A 19,844-nucleotide genomic window follows, 5' to 3' on the forward strand; every position below is an offset into this window, starting at 1 on the left:
TCTTCACTGAGGAACGGCTTAGAAGCGAACCAAATCTGCAATTTTAATTTCAGAAGAGCATTTCCATACCTTTTCGTCGGTCATCGTGAGATCTCACATGCTTTTGAATGCAAATCTGCGGTTAGCGGCTTTCCACAAACTTTCCCGTGTGGGGATACCCTGAGTTAATTTTTAGCGCATGAAATGGAAACACTCAGCGACAGCGAATGAAATTTAGCGAGAGCGAATGAATATCAGCGATAGCGAATAAGTATTAGCGACAGCGAATGTAATTTAGCGATAGCAAATGAGTATTAGCGACAGCGAATGTACAATTTAGCGATAGCGAATAAGTATTAGCGACAGCGAATGAACAATTTAGCGACAGCGAATGAACAATTTAGCGACAGCGAATGTAATTTAGCGATAGCGAATGTAATTTAGCGACAGCGAATACAACTTAGCGAATATTGAAACATTTGGACGACCATAGCCTGGTGAGTTAAAGTGTGTAGGGACTGCTGCTGTAGAGTTGGCGTGATGTGGGCTGTTTGTCGCTTGACTGTGTTCTGTGAACCTTTGGCGGATTGTGCGTTTGGTTTCCCCTATATACTGTATTTTACATTTTTTTTTTACATTCGATCATATATGTAAGGTTAGTAGAATTACAGGTTATATGTTGCTTTATTTGTCTTGTTTCGCCGGTGTTGCTCGCTAAGAGTGTACGAAGTTCTTGCTTTGCCAATGTAAGGGCAGGTAAGACATCCATGAGTGGAGTTGCAGCGGAAAGTGCCAGGGGTGAGCTTTGGTGTCGTGTTAGGCTGAGTGTTCTTTAATTTGCTCGAACCAAAAGGTCGCGAAGCTTTGGTGAACGACGGTAAGCGATGAATGATTTACCTTTGAATATTTTTTGAAGGCAATCTGTGGAGTTGAGCATAGGTTGTTTCTTGTGAAGTATTTCTTGAATATGTTTAAACCAACCTCCTTGGAACAGACATTATGAGCGCCAAACCAACACGCATCCGTGACAACTTAACCCGCCGAGAACGTCACGTCCTTAAAAAACTATAACGACGAACAGACATCATCATCAAACCTGCAGATAAAGGATCTGATACTGTGGTGATGGACAGACAACACTTTTTAAACAAATGCTACCGACAATTAAAAAATCAACTGTTCTACAAGAAAGTCAATGAAGAATCTACCGAAGGTATCAACAAAAGGGTACGTTTCTACCTCAAAAGGCTTCTTTCTGAGGGCATTATAGACAAAGAAACTGACAACTACTTAACCCCTCAAGGTCCTAAAGCTGGTCGCTTTTACATCCTACCTAAAATCCACAAAGCTGGAAATCCAGGTCGACCCATTGTCTCAGCAAATGGGCATCTTACTGAAAAATATCGGAATTCGCTAGTTTCCATCTTAATCCTTTGTTGCAGTCACTCCCATCTTATGTAAAGTACACCACCCACCTGTTAAACAAACTAAAAGATATCGACGTCCTCCCCAGCAATGCCATACTTATTCCCCTTGATGTGTCATCTCTATACACGAACATCCCTACTAACGAAGGAACCAACGCATGTAGTATAGCTCTTGGCCAACGAACTGATAAATCCGTCCCTACGGAATCTATCTGCGTCCTTCTAAGAATGATTCTGACTATGAACAACTTTGTCTTCAACGACAAACATTTTATACAACAACATGGTACGGCCACGGGGACCAGAATGGCACCTGCTTACGCAAACCTGTTTATGGGGAAATTTGAGAGAAAAGCACTAAAGGATTTAACGGTGATCAACCGTTTCTCTGGCTCCGGTACATAGATGACATTCTGATGGTTTGGACACACGGGGAAGAAAAGCTAGGCAACTTCATCACATACCTCAACAACATCCACCCTACTATTAAGTTCACTAGTGAACAATCTACAACTCCTATTCCTTTCCTGGACGTTAATATTGAACTCGAAAATGGCAAAATCGAAACCGATCTCTATTGCAAGCCTACAGACAAACACCAGTATTTACTCCACTCCTTAAGTCATCCTTATCATACAAAAAAGCCATCCCTTACAGCCTAGCTCTCCGTTTACGCCGGATTTGCTCCAAAGATGAATTCTTCGAACATCGATCAGCAGAATTGCTCTCATATTTAACAAAACGAGGCTATAAAGACTGTTTTGTGAAAGAACAAATCTTAAGAGCCAAACAGATACCCAGAAATGAGACATTACAGGAACATAATCATGATAAAGATAAATCAAACACCCCAGTGCCCTTCTAGTCTCCCACGCAGTCGTTTTTAGGGGACTCGTATTACCTCCTCCCCAGGAGGAGGAGGTAATACGAGTCCCCTAAAAACGACTGCGTGGGAGGCTAGTGCCCTTCACGATCACTTATAACCCAGCACTACCTAATATTCTTCAAACCTTCAGAATAGAGATTGTATTCAGAGATCTGAATAAAGTTATTGTGAGCTGCTAAGAACGTCTTTGCTCTAGAAGCCCTCATTATGCCTTTAAATTGACATAGGGACTGAGTGGTAGCTTGAAAAGGAGAAATTGCTGTTCACGTCATAAAATGAACACTCCCAGAAGACGTTTGCGGGTAATTGCAGACTTAGCTGCTTCTAGTTCCTTCCAGAGCATTATTGCGCTGAGTAATCAGGTGCAACATACCTTTACAACTTCTGTTCAGGCCGCCGCAGAAGCGCCAGTATAACATAGTTGACCGTTGCTGCACGATTCAAGTCTGTGCGTTCCTTCAGATGACCCATTCGTGTCAATCTAATGTACTGAATCGCTTTACTCTTGACAGCCTGGGCATACCGTTGAGAACACTTACTTGCACTCTGAAATGATTTATGAGAGCTGAGTGTGGACGATTGAATATCAGCTTTTGACTTCTACATCGGCTGTTATAAAAAAAAATCTACCACGCTATTTTTATACTGTGGTACACAGTTAATACGAAGCGGTCCCATCCAGGGGATCATCTCTTTACCCTTTACGATACTAACTCACTTTAACCAAAATGGTATGGCTTTCACACACATAACAAAAAATATATACACTCCTTTCTTATATAACCATGCCAAACACAGAAGAACATTCCCCTTTTTATACAATGAACAGTGTAAAACTCGCGTTTTGATTGGTGTAGCGGAGTTTCTGATTAGAGTGTAGATGCACGTAATTCGACTGGTGTGACTGGCGCACGTGATCAGAGTCAAGAGTCCATATGCCAGCCAGAGTGACTGGTCAACAAAGTTTTCCAAACTTTTTTTTGCGAGTAGCGGACAAACATAGGCAAATTTTCGCAAGAAAGGAAAACTGTCCGAGAAAAATTGGATAAAGAACGTTGAGAGTGACCTAAACCAGATTAAAAAAAACTATAGAACTATGTTGTGATGTGAAAAGGAAGGAAATATTTGCCCAAATTTGTCTCCAAAAAGAAATCCGGTAATGGCAAGTAATCGATCAGAAATAGTCACTGTGAAGCAACGAACATGCTATAATATTTTGGGGGCAAGTTTTTTACTCGACTTAGTCAACGTGATGCTTGCTCACGAAATGTGGTCAGAAGTCTTAGTTATTGTATAAAATAAATAGATTCCATTTTGCCGTGGGTCTGCACTCTGATAACGCACAGAGGACGTCAAAACGTGGTAAGAACATCAATCACGCTACTGTCGCCTGCGTCTCGTAGCACACTTCTTTATTCTCACCACGTTTTGACGTCATCTGTGAGTTATCAGAGTAGAGACGTACGGCAAAATGGAATCTATTTGTTAAATAATATTCGTAGAAAAGGTCTTTTCACACCAATCTTTGCATAATAGTTTCTGTTCATTTCTACTACAATATCAAGCCCTAGGATTTCATTGCCATTCTTTTGACCCACAGACTGTTTTGCGACCCTCAATTTAAACCAGAAAAAAGTAATTTCGTTATCCTTTCTCGTACTACGAGGTTCAAAAAGGTACCCGTCGCCCATAGCCCAGTGTCTGGAATGCCCTCTTCCCCTAAGGGATGTACGCCTGGTCCTTCGAATATTGGCTCTGCTGTCAGGGCAAAGTAAGTCGTTTGCCATATCCGTTCACTGAGGATTTAACCTGCCCTCCTAAAAACCCAAATAAAGTTTCAGTCTTGGTAACTGCGCATCTGTCGCTGTAAACGGCAGTACTTTCTCTTTAAGTGCCTCAAAGGATGTTTATACGCTCACAGAGGACTGTTTATCACAAGTACACGCCTGATTCTTTATATCGAATCATGGTAGAACGCCATAACATTCGTATATTTCAGGCTTGGCACAGCCTTACGTGAACTGATCCTTATACGGACCTTATACTACATGCCAAGTCCCTATATTTTCCGCATACGACTTGGTATATACTGATCGTGCACGACCTGAGTAAGGGACTGTATTGATGTCATTCCATGCAGCGTAATCTAACTCTCTCACTAATCCTTTTAAAAGCAAAGCATGGCCAATTTCAAAACAAAATCGACAATCCTCGTTATACCTGATTTTCAACGGTTTTATGCCAAAAATGGTAAAATCTATGACACTAACAGTTCAAAGGACTCACCCTATGAGAATCCAAACGCTAGTATATGTCTAGGAACCCACCAGCTGTAGTCTTGAGTTTCAGTTGGCCTGTTCGATATGTTTTGAAAGACCCTTGTAAATAAAGGTCTATTTCGCAGCCGTTCGTTTGGAAAACGAAAAATCGCCAATCCGCAAAATAAAACCACCGCAAAATTCCGTGCTACAAGGTATCCCTATCGGGGGCAGCTTTCCCATTATAGGGAGTTTCTCCCACTCCACCCCTGGTTTGTCCCCCCCCCCCCCCCCGTGGTTTAAGAGGGGGGGGAGGGTTAAACACTGCTATAAATGACTGATTCATAAAATACTCGTTATTCGCAGACGTTTATGGTTAGAATAGCTTTATTTGAAAAGCACTGTTCACTCATCAGTACAATATAATTGATGACATAGATCCCGAATCTACGATATACAAAGACGTACTTTAAGATTAAAAGCTAACGTAACTGCGAAAAACTGCTTTTACTTTACGCCGTTTTTGTAAGAATACAATTACTGTAGTCACTGAAAGAGGTTTCAAGAATATAACTAATGACAGAAATCATTTTAGTGATTCTGTTTGCAAAAAACGGAAGTTAAGCTGTCCTAAAGTACCCCACCACTATAGCTTAACATGCCCCCTTTTAATGTAATTTTCCCTTCACCATAATAACTATATTATTATATTGTAACAAAATGATATGACCAATGGGCTACTCATCTGGAAAACTGCAGCTGGCACTAAAATAAGATGTAAAGAAGTTCTCCGCTGTTAAAGTCCTCTATATGCTCCTTCAGCAACGCTGATTTTCACTGAGACTTAATACAAATCATTAATAGTTCATGATGGAAAACAAAGAAAATCACTATTGCGAACGAGGTTTCGAAATATTACCATAAAATTTGATAAATGTTAGCTTTGGAATTCTTCAATAATTTTTAACAATTTGAACTCGAAAGAGTGTTTCTACCGATTTTCAAACACCACGAAGTTGGTAACAACAACAAAAATCAGCTACACCTCGTTTTCAGGGCTCAGCTCACTTCTCACACTTTTCCGGTGTTTGGAAATCGGATGAAATACTCTTCCCTTTGTGTGATGTATTACATGTCATACTAAGACACAACTGAAAAAATTAAGGATCTAGTAAAACTAGCCTCAACGTCTTGTTACTGTGTTCTTGCCAAATTCAAATTTGATTACTAGTATGTCTATTATAAGTGATGTTACTTCAGTCCAGGTTAATGGATAGTGTTCTTCACGCACTCTTGGTTGCCTACTCAAACTCGGACAGTATTCGTTGATCACCTGTCGGCACTGTCCTGAATTTCCCGCGCAAGTGTTTTGTTTTTTCGCCAGTTACCCAGAAAATAAATCAAGTGACTAAATGGGTTAGTTATTCGCAGTACTAATAAAAATAATTGTCCTTATTACTAGTACAGTAAAAAGACAGTTACACTAAACTAAGTCGCTGACGAGTTTTCCCTTCATTGCGTATTAGGGAAGTTACGCAAATACGACTGCATCGTTTCATTTAAATTCTCAACTTCATGAGGTACTTTTGATTGACGCGCGCATATTAGTCTCTAAAAATTCTCTTTCCCCACCCCCCCCCCCCTCCCCCTGACAGATTTTTAATCCACATGTAGTCACCATTAATGAGGGGAAAAAAGCAAACAGTCGCTGGGTTGTGTATTCTTGCCGCACAACAATGAACTAGAAAACAGTACCTGTATCGTCCGCTCTTTGCCCAGGAAAAAAGGCTTGACACATGTTTTACAGGAAAAATTTTGAACCCTGTTGCCGGCCAACTCGTGTTTGAAATAAGACAAAGGGTATATAGTTTTGAGTTCCAAATTGATTCGTCACCTCGTTGTCATAGTAACAGTCTTTTTTAGAGAAATATAACGGTATACATCTATGTTGGTAACTTTTTCTTTTCAGTGGAAACCTTTCTACAATATTATGATCCTAATTGCATTTTATAAAAAATATAATATGTCGGTGAGCCTTAATCGGGTGCTGGAAGCCAACCTCGAGCCACTTCAATGAAATAAAACTGACTTTAAAAAATGCATATTTGTTTTTTCGTAGAGATATTGGTTTTTTTATGTAGAAAAACACTTCACGTGTTAGTTCCTATTTTTTGTACACAGGAACAAATGTCTGAAGTCCAAGATTGAAAAAAAAATAGTTGAAAATTGGCCAAACTTTTACCTGTCAGGTGACAAATGCCATATTTCTTTGACTGGAAGCTGACAATGAAACTGACTAATGGCTGGTTAAGAAATCAATTTTTAAAGACGAACGATTTAAAACCCCGTAAAGAGGCACTTGTCGGGTTATTATAATTACTGATAGTCAGATCACAAATGTCACGTTTCTTTGACTGCCAGCTCAGAATGAAATAAGCTGATCAATTTAAAAAAAACTAAAATTCTAACCAATAGCTGAGAAATGGACGAAGATGGCTGCTTCAAGTACCTGTGATTTTAACACCCCATCCACAATCTCGTCCACAGTCTCCCGGCGAAATTGGAACCACATGCGGGCGTTGAAGAATCTGATGAAAGCTAGAATCGTGGACGAGATTTCCCCAAACAGGCCTTCTTTATAGTGCGTCTTACAGTTTAATCAAACCGACAATCACAACAATCACCAAAACTAGTCTATTTTAGCCTAAACTAAGAACGCGCTAACTGCAGTCTTAACACCTCGAGGACTTGAAAATAAAAGATGAAATTTGGCCCATGGAGCGGTCCCAGGGAGAACCATTGCTGGTTCTCGACGAAGACATGAAGCTAATTTTGACGCCAGAACAATATGCACTTGCCTTGCCGTCAATTTGATACACGCAATACTCGCCAGGGTTTGTAGTCATTTTAGATGTCGCGGTGTATCTTACCCCGGGGATCAAAGTGATTCCTTGAGGGAAAAGCACCTCAAAAGTAAGGCTATCATAACGAATATTTGTATACTGGATAAAGTTCCCATTCCTCTCCGCGATCATTGTGTTATTATTATACAGACGAATAATAGCCCGTATATTAGCAGACTCGCCATTTCTGGGGCGGCTCACACCCCACATACGGAATCCCAACAGAGTGACCTCACCACTGGTCGTGAAGTCAACAGCATCCGTGTTACTCCCGCTTGGACCTCGATATGGCTTTTGTGAACCCCATCCGTTTCCAGATGGACTGCGATTACAGTCACAAGAGGTTTCTGAAAAGATAACCATACAAGATGTTAAAATCAAATACCGTATTTTACTAATTTTCCCTGATCCTCTTTTCAGTCGCAGCCTCAATCCCCCTCCACCCTGCCACCATCTCCTACTTCCAGTCTTTTCAGGTCTAATTATAATAAAAAATATTGTTTGCTCGCGCAGAAATGCAGTGCGTGCTCATATATGTGTCGTCTTTACGCGCACTTGGAGCCATTGTTATTGTTATTATTATTATTATTATTATTATTATTATTATTATTATTATTATTATTATTATTATTATTATTATTATTATTATTATTATCATTTTTTTTGTCCACTACAATCAAGGAGTGACAATATGCAGTACTAGAAATCCGGAACTACAACAACTATTACAACAACAACAACAACAAAAATAGCTCTTACTTCGAACAGACAAATAAGCAGAAGCCCGAGAGGACCATCCAACAGCATTGTGAGCCACACAAATGTACCTTCCAGCATCGGTTGGGCGGCGGTAGTCTACGTTTTTAATAACAAGCGTTCCGTTCTCTCTGATCACGTACTGCACTCCTGGCTCAATCCTTACTCCATAGTAATTATTTGATCTAAGCCACCTGATTTTTGAAGGTGGTTTTCCGCTAGCTTCGCAATTAAAAATTGCATCGTTTCGTTCATCTACAGTCTGACGCGTTGGTGATAGTGTCACTTGCGGAGCAGATAATGATTCTGGAAGGAAAACAAAAACAAAGCTCAGGGTCTTATTCGTCTACAGCTTTAATAATTAAGGCACTTAGGAGCTCCTATATCAATGAACCATGATGAGAGCAATTATCATTATCATCATCGTCATCACCATCATCAATCTCATCATCATCATTATTCTCATCATTCTCATCACCATTATTCTTATCATAATCATCATTATCATCATTACCATCATCATTATCACCATCACCATCATCGTTATCATCATAATTATTACCATCATCATCATTCTTATCATTATGGCTATCATTATCATTATCGTTATAATTATCATTAGCCTTTCATGAAACATATTTTCACATGGTATTGTTCATGTTCTCCGTGTTACGATAGTTTCGTCCATCCACACTTTCCTTAACCTGACAAATGACATGATATTTGGGATTTTTTGTCGAGTCATAGTCACGCCCTGTGGAAATGGCAACTTGACAAGGTCAATACCAAGTTTGAGTTTATGCACAACTGTCCTCCGGGATGATTGTTTCATTGTTTCGTTGTCGCGTTACGTTTATATTTCTAAGTAGTGTCAGCCATGCTTTCTGTTTTTCGTTTCTGTCAGTGCATCAGCTCCTACGTATACAAGCAGCGTTTTCACTCACTGTGCTTTGCTAGCAGTGTTCACTTTTGTGGAAACATTCTATTTTAAGGAAATCGCCAAATTTCGAACTCGTTAAATCTCCCGTGCCATTCAGTTTAAATGTCCTGCTATCATATGTCACGAAAATGTCCGCAATTCAACTTACCAGAAACAAAAAATGATCCAAAAATATTGGTTGCAATACATTTGTACTGCCCAGCATCACTGGAATATACAGGTTTAATGATCAGCGCCCCATCATCGGTCATCTTGTGCCTGTAATCTGGAACAAGCTTCTTGTCATTGAGTCGCCATTCAACTTTAGGAGTAGGATTTCCACGAACCTTGCAATAAATAACCACAAAGGTAGTTCCTTTGTCATCTTCATGCTGTTCCGCTGGTGAAATCGTCGCACTCGGGGGCATCAATGACCCTCCATCTCCATCAGATGGTCCCGGCATGTCTTTTGGTCCTGGGGCACCAGTGTCTCCCTTTTCTCCTTTCTGTCCAGGAGTCCCGTCCAATCTATTTATCCCTGGTGGTCCCATGGAACCTGGACTACCTCTCTCTCCTCTTGGTCCCGTCTTGCCAGGCGGTCCCTGTGCACCAGTTGGTCCAGGAGATCCGGGGGGTCCTGCAGGGCAGACCTTCCCAGTTGAATTGCAGTACTCAATTGGAATGAGTTGCAATTGCTCAAAGTACTTTTCAATTTCTTCAAACACATTATCCATAGTAAAGTTCAGGTCTGGAATGTCTGGTAGGTTGTCCATGGCTTGTCTGCGATTTCTTGGTCTGCCTGTTATTGATAAATCAATAATAAACTTAAATCCTTCTTAAGGGTCTAATTTACAGCAAAAGTTTAAGGGCGACTATCTCTAAGATCCTTATATTCATTTTTTTTCTTCAGTACAAAATCGATTTTGCTGATAACTGTTCCATCAACTTCTCTTAGCAAGTAGGTAACAAACATGAAATACAAGACGGACAAATTTTAACCTTCTTGAAATAATCTGATTCCAACTTTTCGCAACCCGTGCAGTGTTCGAAACCCAGTGGTGAGATTGTAAATTTTGCAACTTTTACAGCTGTTAGTTCTGGAGAACACAGATCATTCAAAACCTTCTTATTCGCTTGTTATAAACGATAACCGTTCACGCTAGCAATATGATGATTTACGCTCATAAGGATTAATTACTGTAATAAATCTGAGGACAAAAAGTTTATCTACTTTGAGCGCTTATCGCAACATGCGATTAAGCCCAAGTTCATCGGATTGTGGTCGGTCTTTGTCGGTATGTTCGCGGTTTATCGACTGATTTTTCAATTTTCGGCATTTTGCAGATATACCATCATTCTTTTAGATCTCCACGAAGACATCTGAGAGCAGTTTTAGAGGAACTACTTTTCCGTGTCAAACTAAACCCTACGTGGTCCAAAAAGCGAAAAAAAAAAAACCCAGTCAGAAACACAACCTAGAACAGATCGAAACAAGATCAACACTATTGGTTCTTTTGAAGGAGCCAATGAAAGAAGAAGAGGTACATGTCAGCTCTAAGAATACAATACCTTAACTGAAGTGTTGAGGCCACAAAGCAAGCAAGCTGAAAACAACTGCAAGAACTCAAAGCCTAAACAAAAGCCCTAGAGCTAGCGTACATAACGGGCATAAAGAAACTAATTCAAACGGCTCCGAATGATAAGAAAACCTCCATTCAGTAAATTTGAGTATTTTCCTTCGCGATCAAGATCAAAAGGTCAACACCATTTAACAGAGAGATCTCACCGCAATTTGATCAAAAAGGAAAATCCTCCCAGAAACGTATACTCGGGAAAGCATTATCCGTAAGTCTAAGGTACATTTTGCGACCAGCGGGAGTAGTGTTTGGCCTGTCACCTTTATAAAATATCAAAAGCAAAAGAAGATTTATACTACGGCTGCGGATCCGGATTTGAACGAAAATAGCGTCGGATCGACGGATTTGGTAAAAAAAATTGCACGGATCGGCGGATTTGCATACCCCTATTCACCCCCCATCAGCTAAGAAAAGATATGGTGGACAGTGAATGTGTTTCAATGTGATGGACCTATCTCGTTACATGACAGCCTTTATTAAACTCTTCCAGCGTTTTTATTACTATCAAATTGGTCGGAGATGTTTAATCTTGCTTCGTGCTGGGAGAAATTTTAAGGCGATAATCGGTTATCTCATTTCTTGGTTTGTTGCCAACATCCGTTGATGACATGTTCGAGGGAAATATGGGCGTGTTAGCTGAATGTCACAACTTTATTGGGGCCAAATTTTTCAGAAGATTTTCATAGACGAAGAATGTGACTTTCCAATGACGTGTAGAAGAGCCTGTGAGTACCAGCCACTTTTGCAATTTATTTCTCTGAACTGAGGCTAAATTGCATGTTGCGATAACTGCTCAAAGTAGATCAACTTTGTGTCTCCGGATTTTTGTCTTTACAGTAATCAAAGCTTATGATTGGCATTTCTTTTTGTGTGTTCAATTCTTGGGGAGACGTCGAAAAAAATATTTGCGCCCAACAGTTCTCTTCAGTAGCTATCTATTTCAAAGGCTAAGTAGCCTAAGTAGTATAGAAAATCTGTTTTCACTCGGCAAAATGTCAGCTCCAAATTTCGTAGCATTGGAAAATTTTTCCCTTCGTTTACGAGGGGGGAAATATGGCGCCGAAACTGTGAAAAAAAAGGTCAGCTAGCATGACAACTGGCAAAGGCAAATCGTCGTCGGGTTAACTTAGTGTGTGATAAATATCACAATAATAAAATATGTCGCTGACTGACATGCAAGTGAGCCACGCCCCGCATGAACCTTGACAGTTCCTTTCTGCAGGTAAATTGTCTTTCGATTAGCTTTCACGATCCGTTAACAACTGACGTTGAAGTTGCGAAATTAAAATCCACGCAAAAGGCATTGGGGTAATCAATAAATCACATATGCTCTCGCGGTACCGATTAGTTGCAGACTACAATGCAAGCCAAAACCTCATTCCTTCTACGCTTTAAAGTAAGCCGCAAAGTGTTAACGTAACTTTTGGGGTCAGCAATGAAACTTCCCCTCTGGTGCATACGACAAAGCAGCGATCTATTTCAGTCGGCTAACACGAATACTCTTATTGCGCCTCTGGGATATATTTACATGAACTTCCTTTTCTCTCTCAAGATATACGGCACTAAAAAATGTTGCAGATGACCACATTACATTCTTGACTACACAGAAAAGCTGAGCTATAAGTTCTTACCTGAAGGGGATGTTGTTGCTTGTTCTTCTTTCATTGACTTTTCTTCATCTTTCCATTCCGTGCGGAGCATCTTCAACTGATTGTCTAGTTCGAGCAGACGATCGTTTGTGGCTTCATACTTCAGCCAGAGAAATCCGCAGACGAAAATTAAGATTAACGAGACATACGAGGGCCTAATTGAGGGAAGGAAATCACAGACTCGAGACGATTTGGAGGCGCGCTTGACATCCATTTCTGCAGCTTCGGTGTCGCTCATTGCGAGAGGAAGACGCTTGTTCATGGAACACTGTCAACCGAGTTTAAAACGATTCAACACAAGAGCGGTATTTATAAGGGAGATTTACTTATATCATGTGTCAACTGATAGGACGTATGGTGAGGAGAGCAGAATTTGCTCAATTAAGTATTTATCGCCTCCCAATAATCCGTCACACGCAGCGCATTTACGCCATTGAAAAATAATGAATCGGCATGCAAAACCGTTTTAACAAATAATCTCGTAAATGAGATACCTAACATATGTTGACCTCTAAGTAATTCCGCTTAGAAAAGTTCCGCTTATAAAAATATTAATTATCTTGCCTTTTCTTTGCGCTTTGAAAACATGCTAAGAAAATTTTGGCCAGGGGGCCTTTGGGAGAATCGCTTCCTGACTCAGAACAGCTGGTAGACCACGGTTAGATTCCTGTCGTGTACAGAAATGGATACAAAGGCAGTAAAAAACGTTCATGACGTCGGCAAGGTTGCATGTTTGGGCGTGTTGGGTTTTCGTTGCTCATTACGGACGTCAAGCTTTCATTGTTTCGACACGGCATGACGTAAAAGTGAAAATTAATGATGTCTGTATTCGTTTACTTTCTATCTATCAGGTCACGGTTATTCAAGCAGTGAATAATTTTACCCAGTGATAATATACCACATTTCCCTGTATGCTGGGAATAAAATTATCTAATCTAACACTCTTTATTCATAATTTGCCAAACAAGGGGCTGTTCAGTTCTTAAAAGATGAGAGAGTGGGGGGTGAGTTTGGTAAAATTTGCGCTGGCTTGAGATAGGAGGCTGCATGCCAAAAGCAGTGCTTGCGAAGGAGGGTTACCTACAAAATAGTAGAGCCGGATGACTCAGCCAGATCATTGAAATAATTAGTGAAAGAAGTAATGTTCAAAGAGAATCTATAATTTTAGTGTAGAAGTAACTAAGTCTAACTGCATGAACAGAAATAAAGTAGTGCAATGAGCCTACATACACCACGTGAAAGGAGAGATATACTTTCGTGTCCTGTGGCGTGAACTAAGAGTATCGCTACCCCCTCATTTCCCTTGGGTGGGATGTTAGTCCATCTTTAGGGTTTTCCCCAGATGTCGCCGGTACCCATTTATACACCGGGGTGAAGAGAGACAATTTGGAAAAATATTTATTCTCTAAGAAAACGACACAGCAATGAAGAAACCAGTCAGCCTCCAAAACCCAACTCTCCAATCTTCCGATTGCATAACTGAGTCAGACGTGCTAACTAACAACACTGCGCCTCCACCACAAAAAATTAAAGTTACCAAATCGTCAACCTAGGCTCAAGCTGTGAGAAAGCTTATTTTTAATTAGCATTGTACTTTCCTCTCTTGGTTTTTCCTTCAAAGGTCAGCAAGCTTAATTTCGCTGAACAAGTAATACTTTATTAAATTTCCGGCTTAACACACGAGAGCTAACGATATCTTGTTAACTGAACGTAAACAAATTTCCGCCATTGAACTTCAGAAATCTTGTGGTTTGACCTAAATTTACGTTATTTCAATTGCATGTTGCTTGTCAGAAATTCGTGTAACGCGTATGTTGCGCACCACCACGCACATGAGTTGGCTACAGGAGCCCAAATTCAAGCTGAGATATGCATTCACGAAATGCGGAGCTTAGTCTTCGCGCGCCCCTTTTTGTCTGAGCTGGTAGTTGTATCAAATTCGTTTTCTTCCGTTCAAAGTTTAAGCTTGCTATAAAATAAGATTGCGCTGGATTAAGTTTAGGTTTTGGAGACTAATGAAGTTTGATCAAAAGTAAATCAAGCTTTGGAGGATGTGGCCTACAGCTTGTTTAGTTAAGGCCAGGTAATGGTTGCAACTCTTGCGTGCAACTTGTCACACAAGACATGATACGTTGCAAGTTGTGTTTGACAAGGTAGAATGACGTCTACCTTTTTGAAAAGGAAAATTGGTTTGAGCGCGGAGGAGTTAACACGCGCAAAATGCAATTGTAAACTTCTCATTTGTTGCGAGACGAGTTGCGCAAATGTAAGAGAGTTGAAAGAATTCAGGAGCTTTCCGTGCACGAGAGAAAATTAATCTTAAAATTACAGGCCGTGGTGTTCGAAAGCGCCACTGATATTATCCAGTAGGTAAATCCCTATACGACTGGTTAAAATGTATTAGCAAATGGGGCTTTCTACCCTGGATAAAGATGAACCCCCCTACTCCTTGTTTGAAAAACATTGGCCTGATACGAAAACTTTGCTGGTCTTGGGGCCTCGATAGACTAGAGAAAACGTTTTTGAAAGCTCGTCCTCTCTTGGTGTGATCTAAAACGATTCGCCAACTATATTTAGAGATTTTAAAAAAATGGGCGAGTAACCAGGGTAAGACCAAATAATTTACATGTAAAGCTTTCTCTGGTTAAAAAGTTTTAAAAGTGACATCACTTGTCAAAGTTTGCAGACTGGAAATCGAAAGCTCGATTTAATATATTTTAATTTTTCACCAGAGAAGCTTAAAATAGAGCGATAGAGCTTTTTCACACACCAAAGGCCAAAATGATCAAAACATTTTTTTAATGGGCGTGAGTTTGGTAAACTAGCCTTCCTGCGCATGTCAAGGCCAGTGGCAGCGTGTCCGAAATCGCTGACGATGACCACTGAAAATTGCTTAGCTCAACTGCTGCTTTTTTTTTTTTATCGACAACCAAAGCACTTTTCCGCTTCCTGAATAAAATCTTATTTGTTGTCGATAACTAATCTTTTTGCACTTGGATATTGATAACATGGTTCACACAATGAATTTTTGTTAGAACTAACTTTTTTTTATATATTATATGATCGACAGCAACATAGTTATTATAGATATTTAAGGAGATTTAATTTCCTTACGCGGAATAAACTGCAAGGTCAACACATGTCACTTGGATATTAACATTAATCTGCGCTTTGCACGCACATATTAATGTTGTGGTGACGTAAATGCGCTGCGTGTTAATTGCGCCGAAACGCATTTTCTGCTCTCTTCGCCACAGGAACTGTTTGGACATCATACAAATGACATAGATAAACCCACCTTATGGATATACAGACGTTATGGCTATCTCTAAAACAGGGAACGGGGAATGGAGGAATGGGGAATGGGGAACGGGGAACGGGGAATCTCTAAAATAGGGAATCTCCAAAAGGGGGAATCTCTAAAATAGGGAATCTCTAAAACAGGGAATCTCTAAAAGGGGGAATCTCTAAAATAGGGAATCTCTAAAAGGGGGAATCTCTAAAATAGGGAATCTCTAAAAGGGGGAATCTCTAAAATAGGGAATCTCTAAAAGGGGGAATCTCTAAAAGGGGGAATCTCTAAAATAGGGAATCTCTGAAAGGGGGAATCTCTAATAGGGGGAATTTCAAAAAGGGGATTCTCTAAACGGGAGAATCTATCAACAAACTGGACGTTTTAGAAGTAGAGTTTTTCCTAAGAGACATTTACAGCATTTGCCAACAACCAATAATATTATTGACAGTTGTTGTCATAATTACTAGATATATAAGATAAAAATAAATTGTTGTCGTCGCTTGCCGCAATATCTTCGGTAGGGGTGGTCTAAAAAATTTATGCCAATCGATACCAAAGGGCCACATACAGCAAGAGAAATCGAATTTTCTACAGCATCTTACTGCAAAACGGTAAAGATGAAAGCGCAATTGAATCTCTGAATAAGCCGTAGACTCAAAATGACTGGAACTGGAACCGGGCCTGGCATCTGTAACACGCGTCGACCATCATTAACTGGACTAGACAGACGTCTTTACGCCTGGATAAAGCTTATCTAGTGATCAGTTCAAAAATGCCAATTGTGAAATTCGCGTTGTTTGTGTTGCGATTGATCCATCAGCCCTAATGGCCTTACAACGATGTCTAATGAAAAAGCCCTTTCTTATGTCTAAAACTAACCAATTTCCTTTTACGCCTTTCGAAAGTTGCAACAAAGGCCCTCAATTTTTTTCAAGAAAAAAAAAAAGGTTTCACTGGTCAAGGAAAAAATTCACCTTATCTATGATGTTATCACTCAGGTACCAGACATGCTTATCTCCCTGGGATAAAGACATGTCTGACGTAGGCCGGAAGCCACCCAAATTGCAAATGCTAAATATGTTTTCATTGTGTCTGGCTGGTTACGTTTCATGGCGTAATTAACAAGACTAGTAATGAGAATATAAGGTTTAATAGCGTCTGCTTTTTTATACCAAAAAGACAAATCCTCTTTCAGTAGTACCAAATGGCGGGAAATGGCTGCAAGAACGTGTTAAGATAAGACATGTCATCCCGACCTTTGGTCGACCTTTTTTCAAGTCGGTGACTTCAGGTCAACATGGATAACAATTTCAAGTTTCCATTGGCGTTTGCCAGCAAAAGAAAAAAGCTTGGGGCGTTTGATGGGCTCCCAAAATTTAGCTGGGACGAGATTACGAGCCAGGAAGTAATTGGTCAAGGCTCATTTGGCGCGGTGTTTATTACCCAGTATCAGACAACAAAAAAGCCTGCCAAAACAGTGGTTGTAAAGTTTAAGAGATTCCCCCTTTTAGAGATTCCCTATTTTAGAGATTCCGCCTTTTAGAGATTCCCCCTTTTAGAGATTCCCCCTTTTAGAGATTCCCTATTTTAGAAATTCCCCGTTCCCCGTTCCCCGTTCCCCATTCCCCATTCCCCATTCCTCCATTCCCCGTTCCCTGTTTTAGAGATAGCCCAGACGTTATACATCATGCCAAGTCACTACATTTTTCGCATGCGACTCAGTATATACTGACTGTGTGCGACCAGAGTAAGGAACTGTATTAGAAAATAACTATCATGTAGCCTATCCAAAAGTTTTTTTTTTTGAGGGGGGGGGGGGGGGCTGTTTTGTTTCCTTTTTACTTTCTTATTTTCTTTATGGAAACAAGGTCAGTCGAAAAATATGGAATTCTAACCGTGATGGGTTTAAACATATCATGGTTATTTACAGTTGAGTTCATGCAATCCCACCGATCAGTCCCTTTCCCTTAAAAAAAATTGAGGTGCCTTTTGTGCCTTATATGTTACTTGTGTGGCTAACACAAACAGTCAACTCAGGCTCAAGCTGTGAAAAAGCTTACTTTTAATTGGCATTATACTTTCCTCCCTTGACCTTTACTTAAAGGTTCAGCAAGCTTAATTTTGTTCGTCAAGAAGTACTTTATTAAATTTCCGGCTTAACACACGAGACTCGATGATATCTTGTTAACTGAACGTAAACAAATTTACCTCCATAGTGATTGAACTCAAGCAATCTTGTTGTTTGACTTCAATTTACGTGATTGCTTGTCAGAAATTCATTTACCGCGTATTATGACCTTCTATCAGTGGTTTTCACCACCACGCATATGTTCTGACCACAGGACTTTAAATTCAAGCTAGGATATGCACTAAGGGAGAGCTTGGTCTTAGGGCACCAGTGGGTGAGTTGGCAGGGGTGTCAAATTCGTTTTCTTGTGACGTGCCATACCCACATTAAACTTTAAGCTTGTTATACAGCACGATTGTGTTGGATTAAGCGTAGATTTTGGGAACGAATGCAGTTGATCAAAAATAAATTTAAACAACCTTGGGGAGATGTGGCCTACTGCTTGTTTAGTTAAGGCCAGGTAATAGTTGCAGCACTTGCGTGCAACTTCTCGCACACAGCATGATGCGTTGCAAGTTGTGTTTAAAAAACTGGAAATGGCGTCTACTTTCTTGAATTTGAATATTTGCTGCGCACGGAGGAGGTAACGCGCAACAAACAATTGCAAAGTTATGCAACATTTGTTGCGAGACGAGTTCTGACACGAAAATTTTGACAAGCTTAACGAGTTGCAATGAGCCTTTGCGTGCACGGGACAAAATTAATCTTAAAATTGAAGGTAATCTTTGAGGAGGATGCCAACATCACAAAAGTGGTTTACAGAAGGGTCCTCTAAAAAATTACCAAGCCTAATTATAGAATCAAGAAATGAAAAATTATATGTACAAGAGTTAAAAGTAGAACTATAGAAGGATCATTAAATGGGTTTCGACAGTCCACGTTTAGAAGCAGTCAGCCGGTGACTCTGTTTCCCTTATTGCGGGATCTGATCTGTTCCAGATTTCTGAACTAAAATTAATTGACGACCAGTGGCCCCATTTTCTATTGGCAGTGGACTTGCAGATATATTATTCCGGTAGTGTTCGAAATCCAGTCGCTAAATCCCTATGCAGTGGAGTAAAGTACATGTAGAGCGATAGAGCTTTGCCAAAGCGATCGATGCATCTTTTTAATGGGCGAGACGGTTTGGTAAACTAGCGCTCCTACGCATGTCAAGGCGAGTGACACGTCAAACAACTGACAAGGAACACTTATCGACAAACGTAATTTCCCTTTCAGGTGATTTGTTGCCGATAACTAACCTTTTTGTAGTTTAATTTGTTAGCGATAACTTGGTTTACACACTGGAATTTTGTTAACCGACTACTTTTTGTGATCGGCGTCAGAATTAATATAGGAGAAAACGATTGCTCCTTGGGCACCAAGGAGTCTGAACAAGGTCCTCTTTAGTGCCGGGACAAAGAGCCCTGGCACGGGCACCTAGTCTGAACAAGGCCTATGTAGACCTGGACTCCATTAATTTTTGTCTTTGAGTCACTAAGTAAATGCCGTGGGGTTCAAACATGAGTTTTGAAGGCCGTCGTGATAGCATAAACGCAATGACAATTCGAACAACTAGGATTTTCTTTTCCGAGTATACCTGTGTTACTGACTAAAAAAATACATCCATCACTACATAAATTAGTTTCTTTCCTCCTTTTTTAATTTCTATGAGGATTTCTATTATCATTATAATATACAAGGAAAACTGGCAAGATAAAGGAGATTTAATTTCCCTACGCGGAACAACTGTGCCAATCATATATTTTTCCTGGGCTTTTTTTATTCTTTTGTTTTGATCACGTACATGTAAATGCACTCTGTATTACGGAAGTTAATCGACCAGATGTACCGAAACGAGTTTTCTGCTCTGTTCGCTGCAGGAACTTTTTTGGCATGAGAAAATAAATCTACCTTATAGATACCACCTTCCCCCTCCACCCACCCTTTGAATGGGTGGGTTTATACCGGAGGTGCATGACCCTAGCTGTTCTACGGAAGGTCCACTCTTTCTCGCATAGCGCAATG

At 40.2% G+C, this 19,844-nt stretch overlaps 1 protein-coding gene across 1 annotated transcript; it reads right to left on the minus strand.

Moving 5' to 3' along the window:
- Positions 1 to 4,919: 4,919 nt before the first annotated feature.
- LOC146462836 (uncharacterized) lies at positions 4,920 to 13,682 on the minus strand. Its single transcript, XM_085085129.1, has 4 exons — positions 12,397 to 13,682; positions 9,298 to 9,927; positions 8,213 to 8,515; positions 4,920 to 7,800 (listed from the first exon to the last, which is right to left on the minus strand). The coding sequence occupies exons 1-4, from the start codon at positions 12,674 to 12,676 to the stop codon at positions 7,283 to 7,285; spliced, it is 1,731 nt and encodes a 576-aa protein (XP_084941255.1). The 5' UTR covers positions 12,677 to 13,682; the 3' UTR covers positions 4,920 to 7,282.
- Between the last annotated feature and the right edge of the window lie 6,162 nt (positions 13,683 to 19,844).

The sequence above is a fragment of the Pavona decussata genome, unplaced genomic scaffold, assembly GCF_977016875.1.
Source record: "Pavona decussata unplaced genomic scaffold, jaPavDecu1.1 SCAFFOLD_184, whole genome shotgun sequence".
NCBI lineage: Eukaryota > Metazoa > Cnidaria > Anthozoa > Scleractinia > Agariciidae > Pavona > Pavona decussata.

Coding starts and splice junctions, on each gene's coding strand:
- LOC146462836 (XM_085085129.1), bottom strand. CDS start 12,676: ATGAACAAGCGTCTTCCTCTCGCAATGAGCGACACCGAAGCTGCAGAA. Junction 8,516..9,297: donor TGGATCATTTTTTGTTTCTG/GTAAGTTGAATT, acceptor TTTTCCTTCCAG/AATCATTATCTGCTCCGCAA. Junction 7,801..8,212: donor TGCTTATTTGTCTGTTCGAA/GTAAGAGCTATT, acceptor TTATCTTTTCAG/AAACCTCTTGTGACTGTAAT.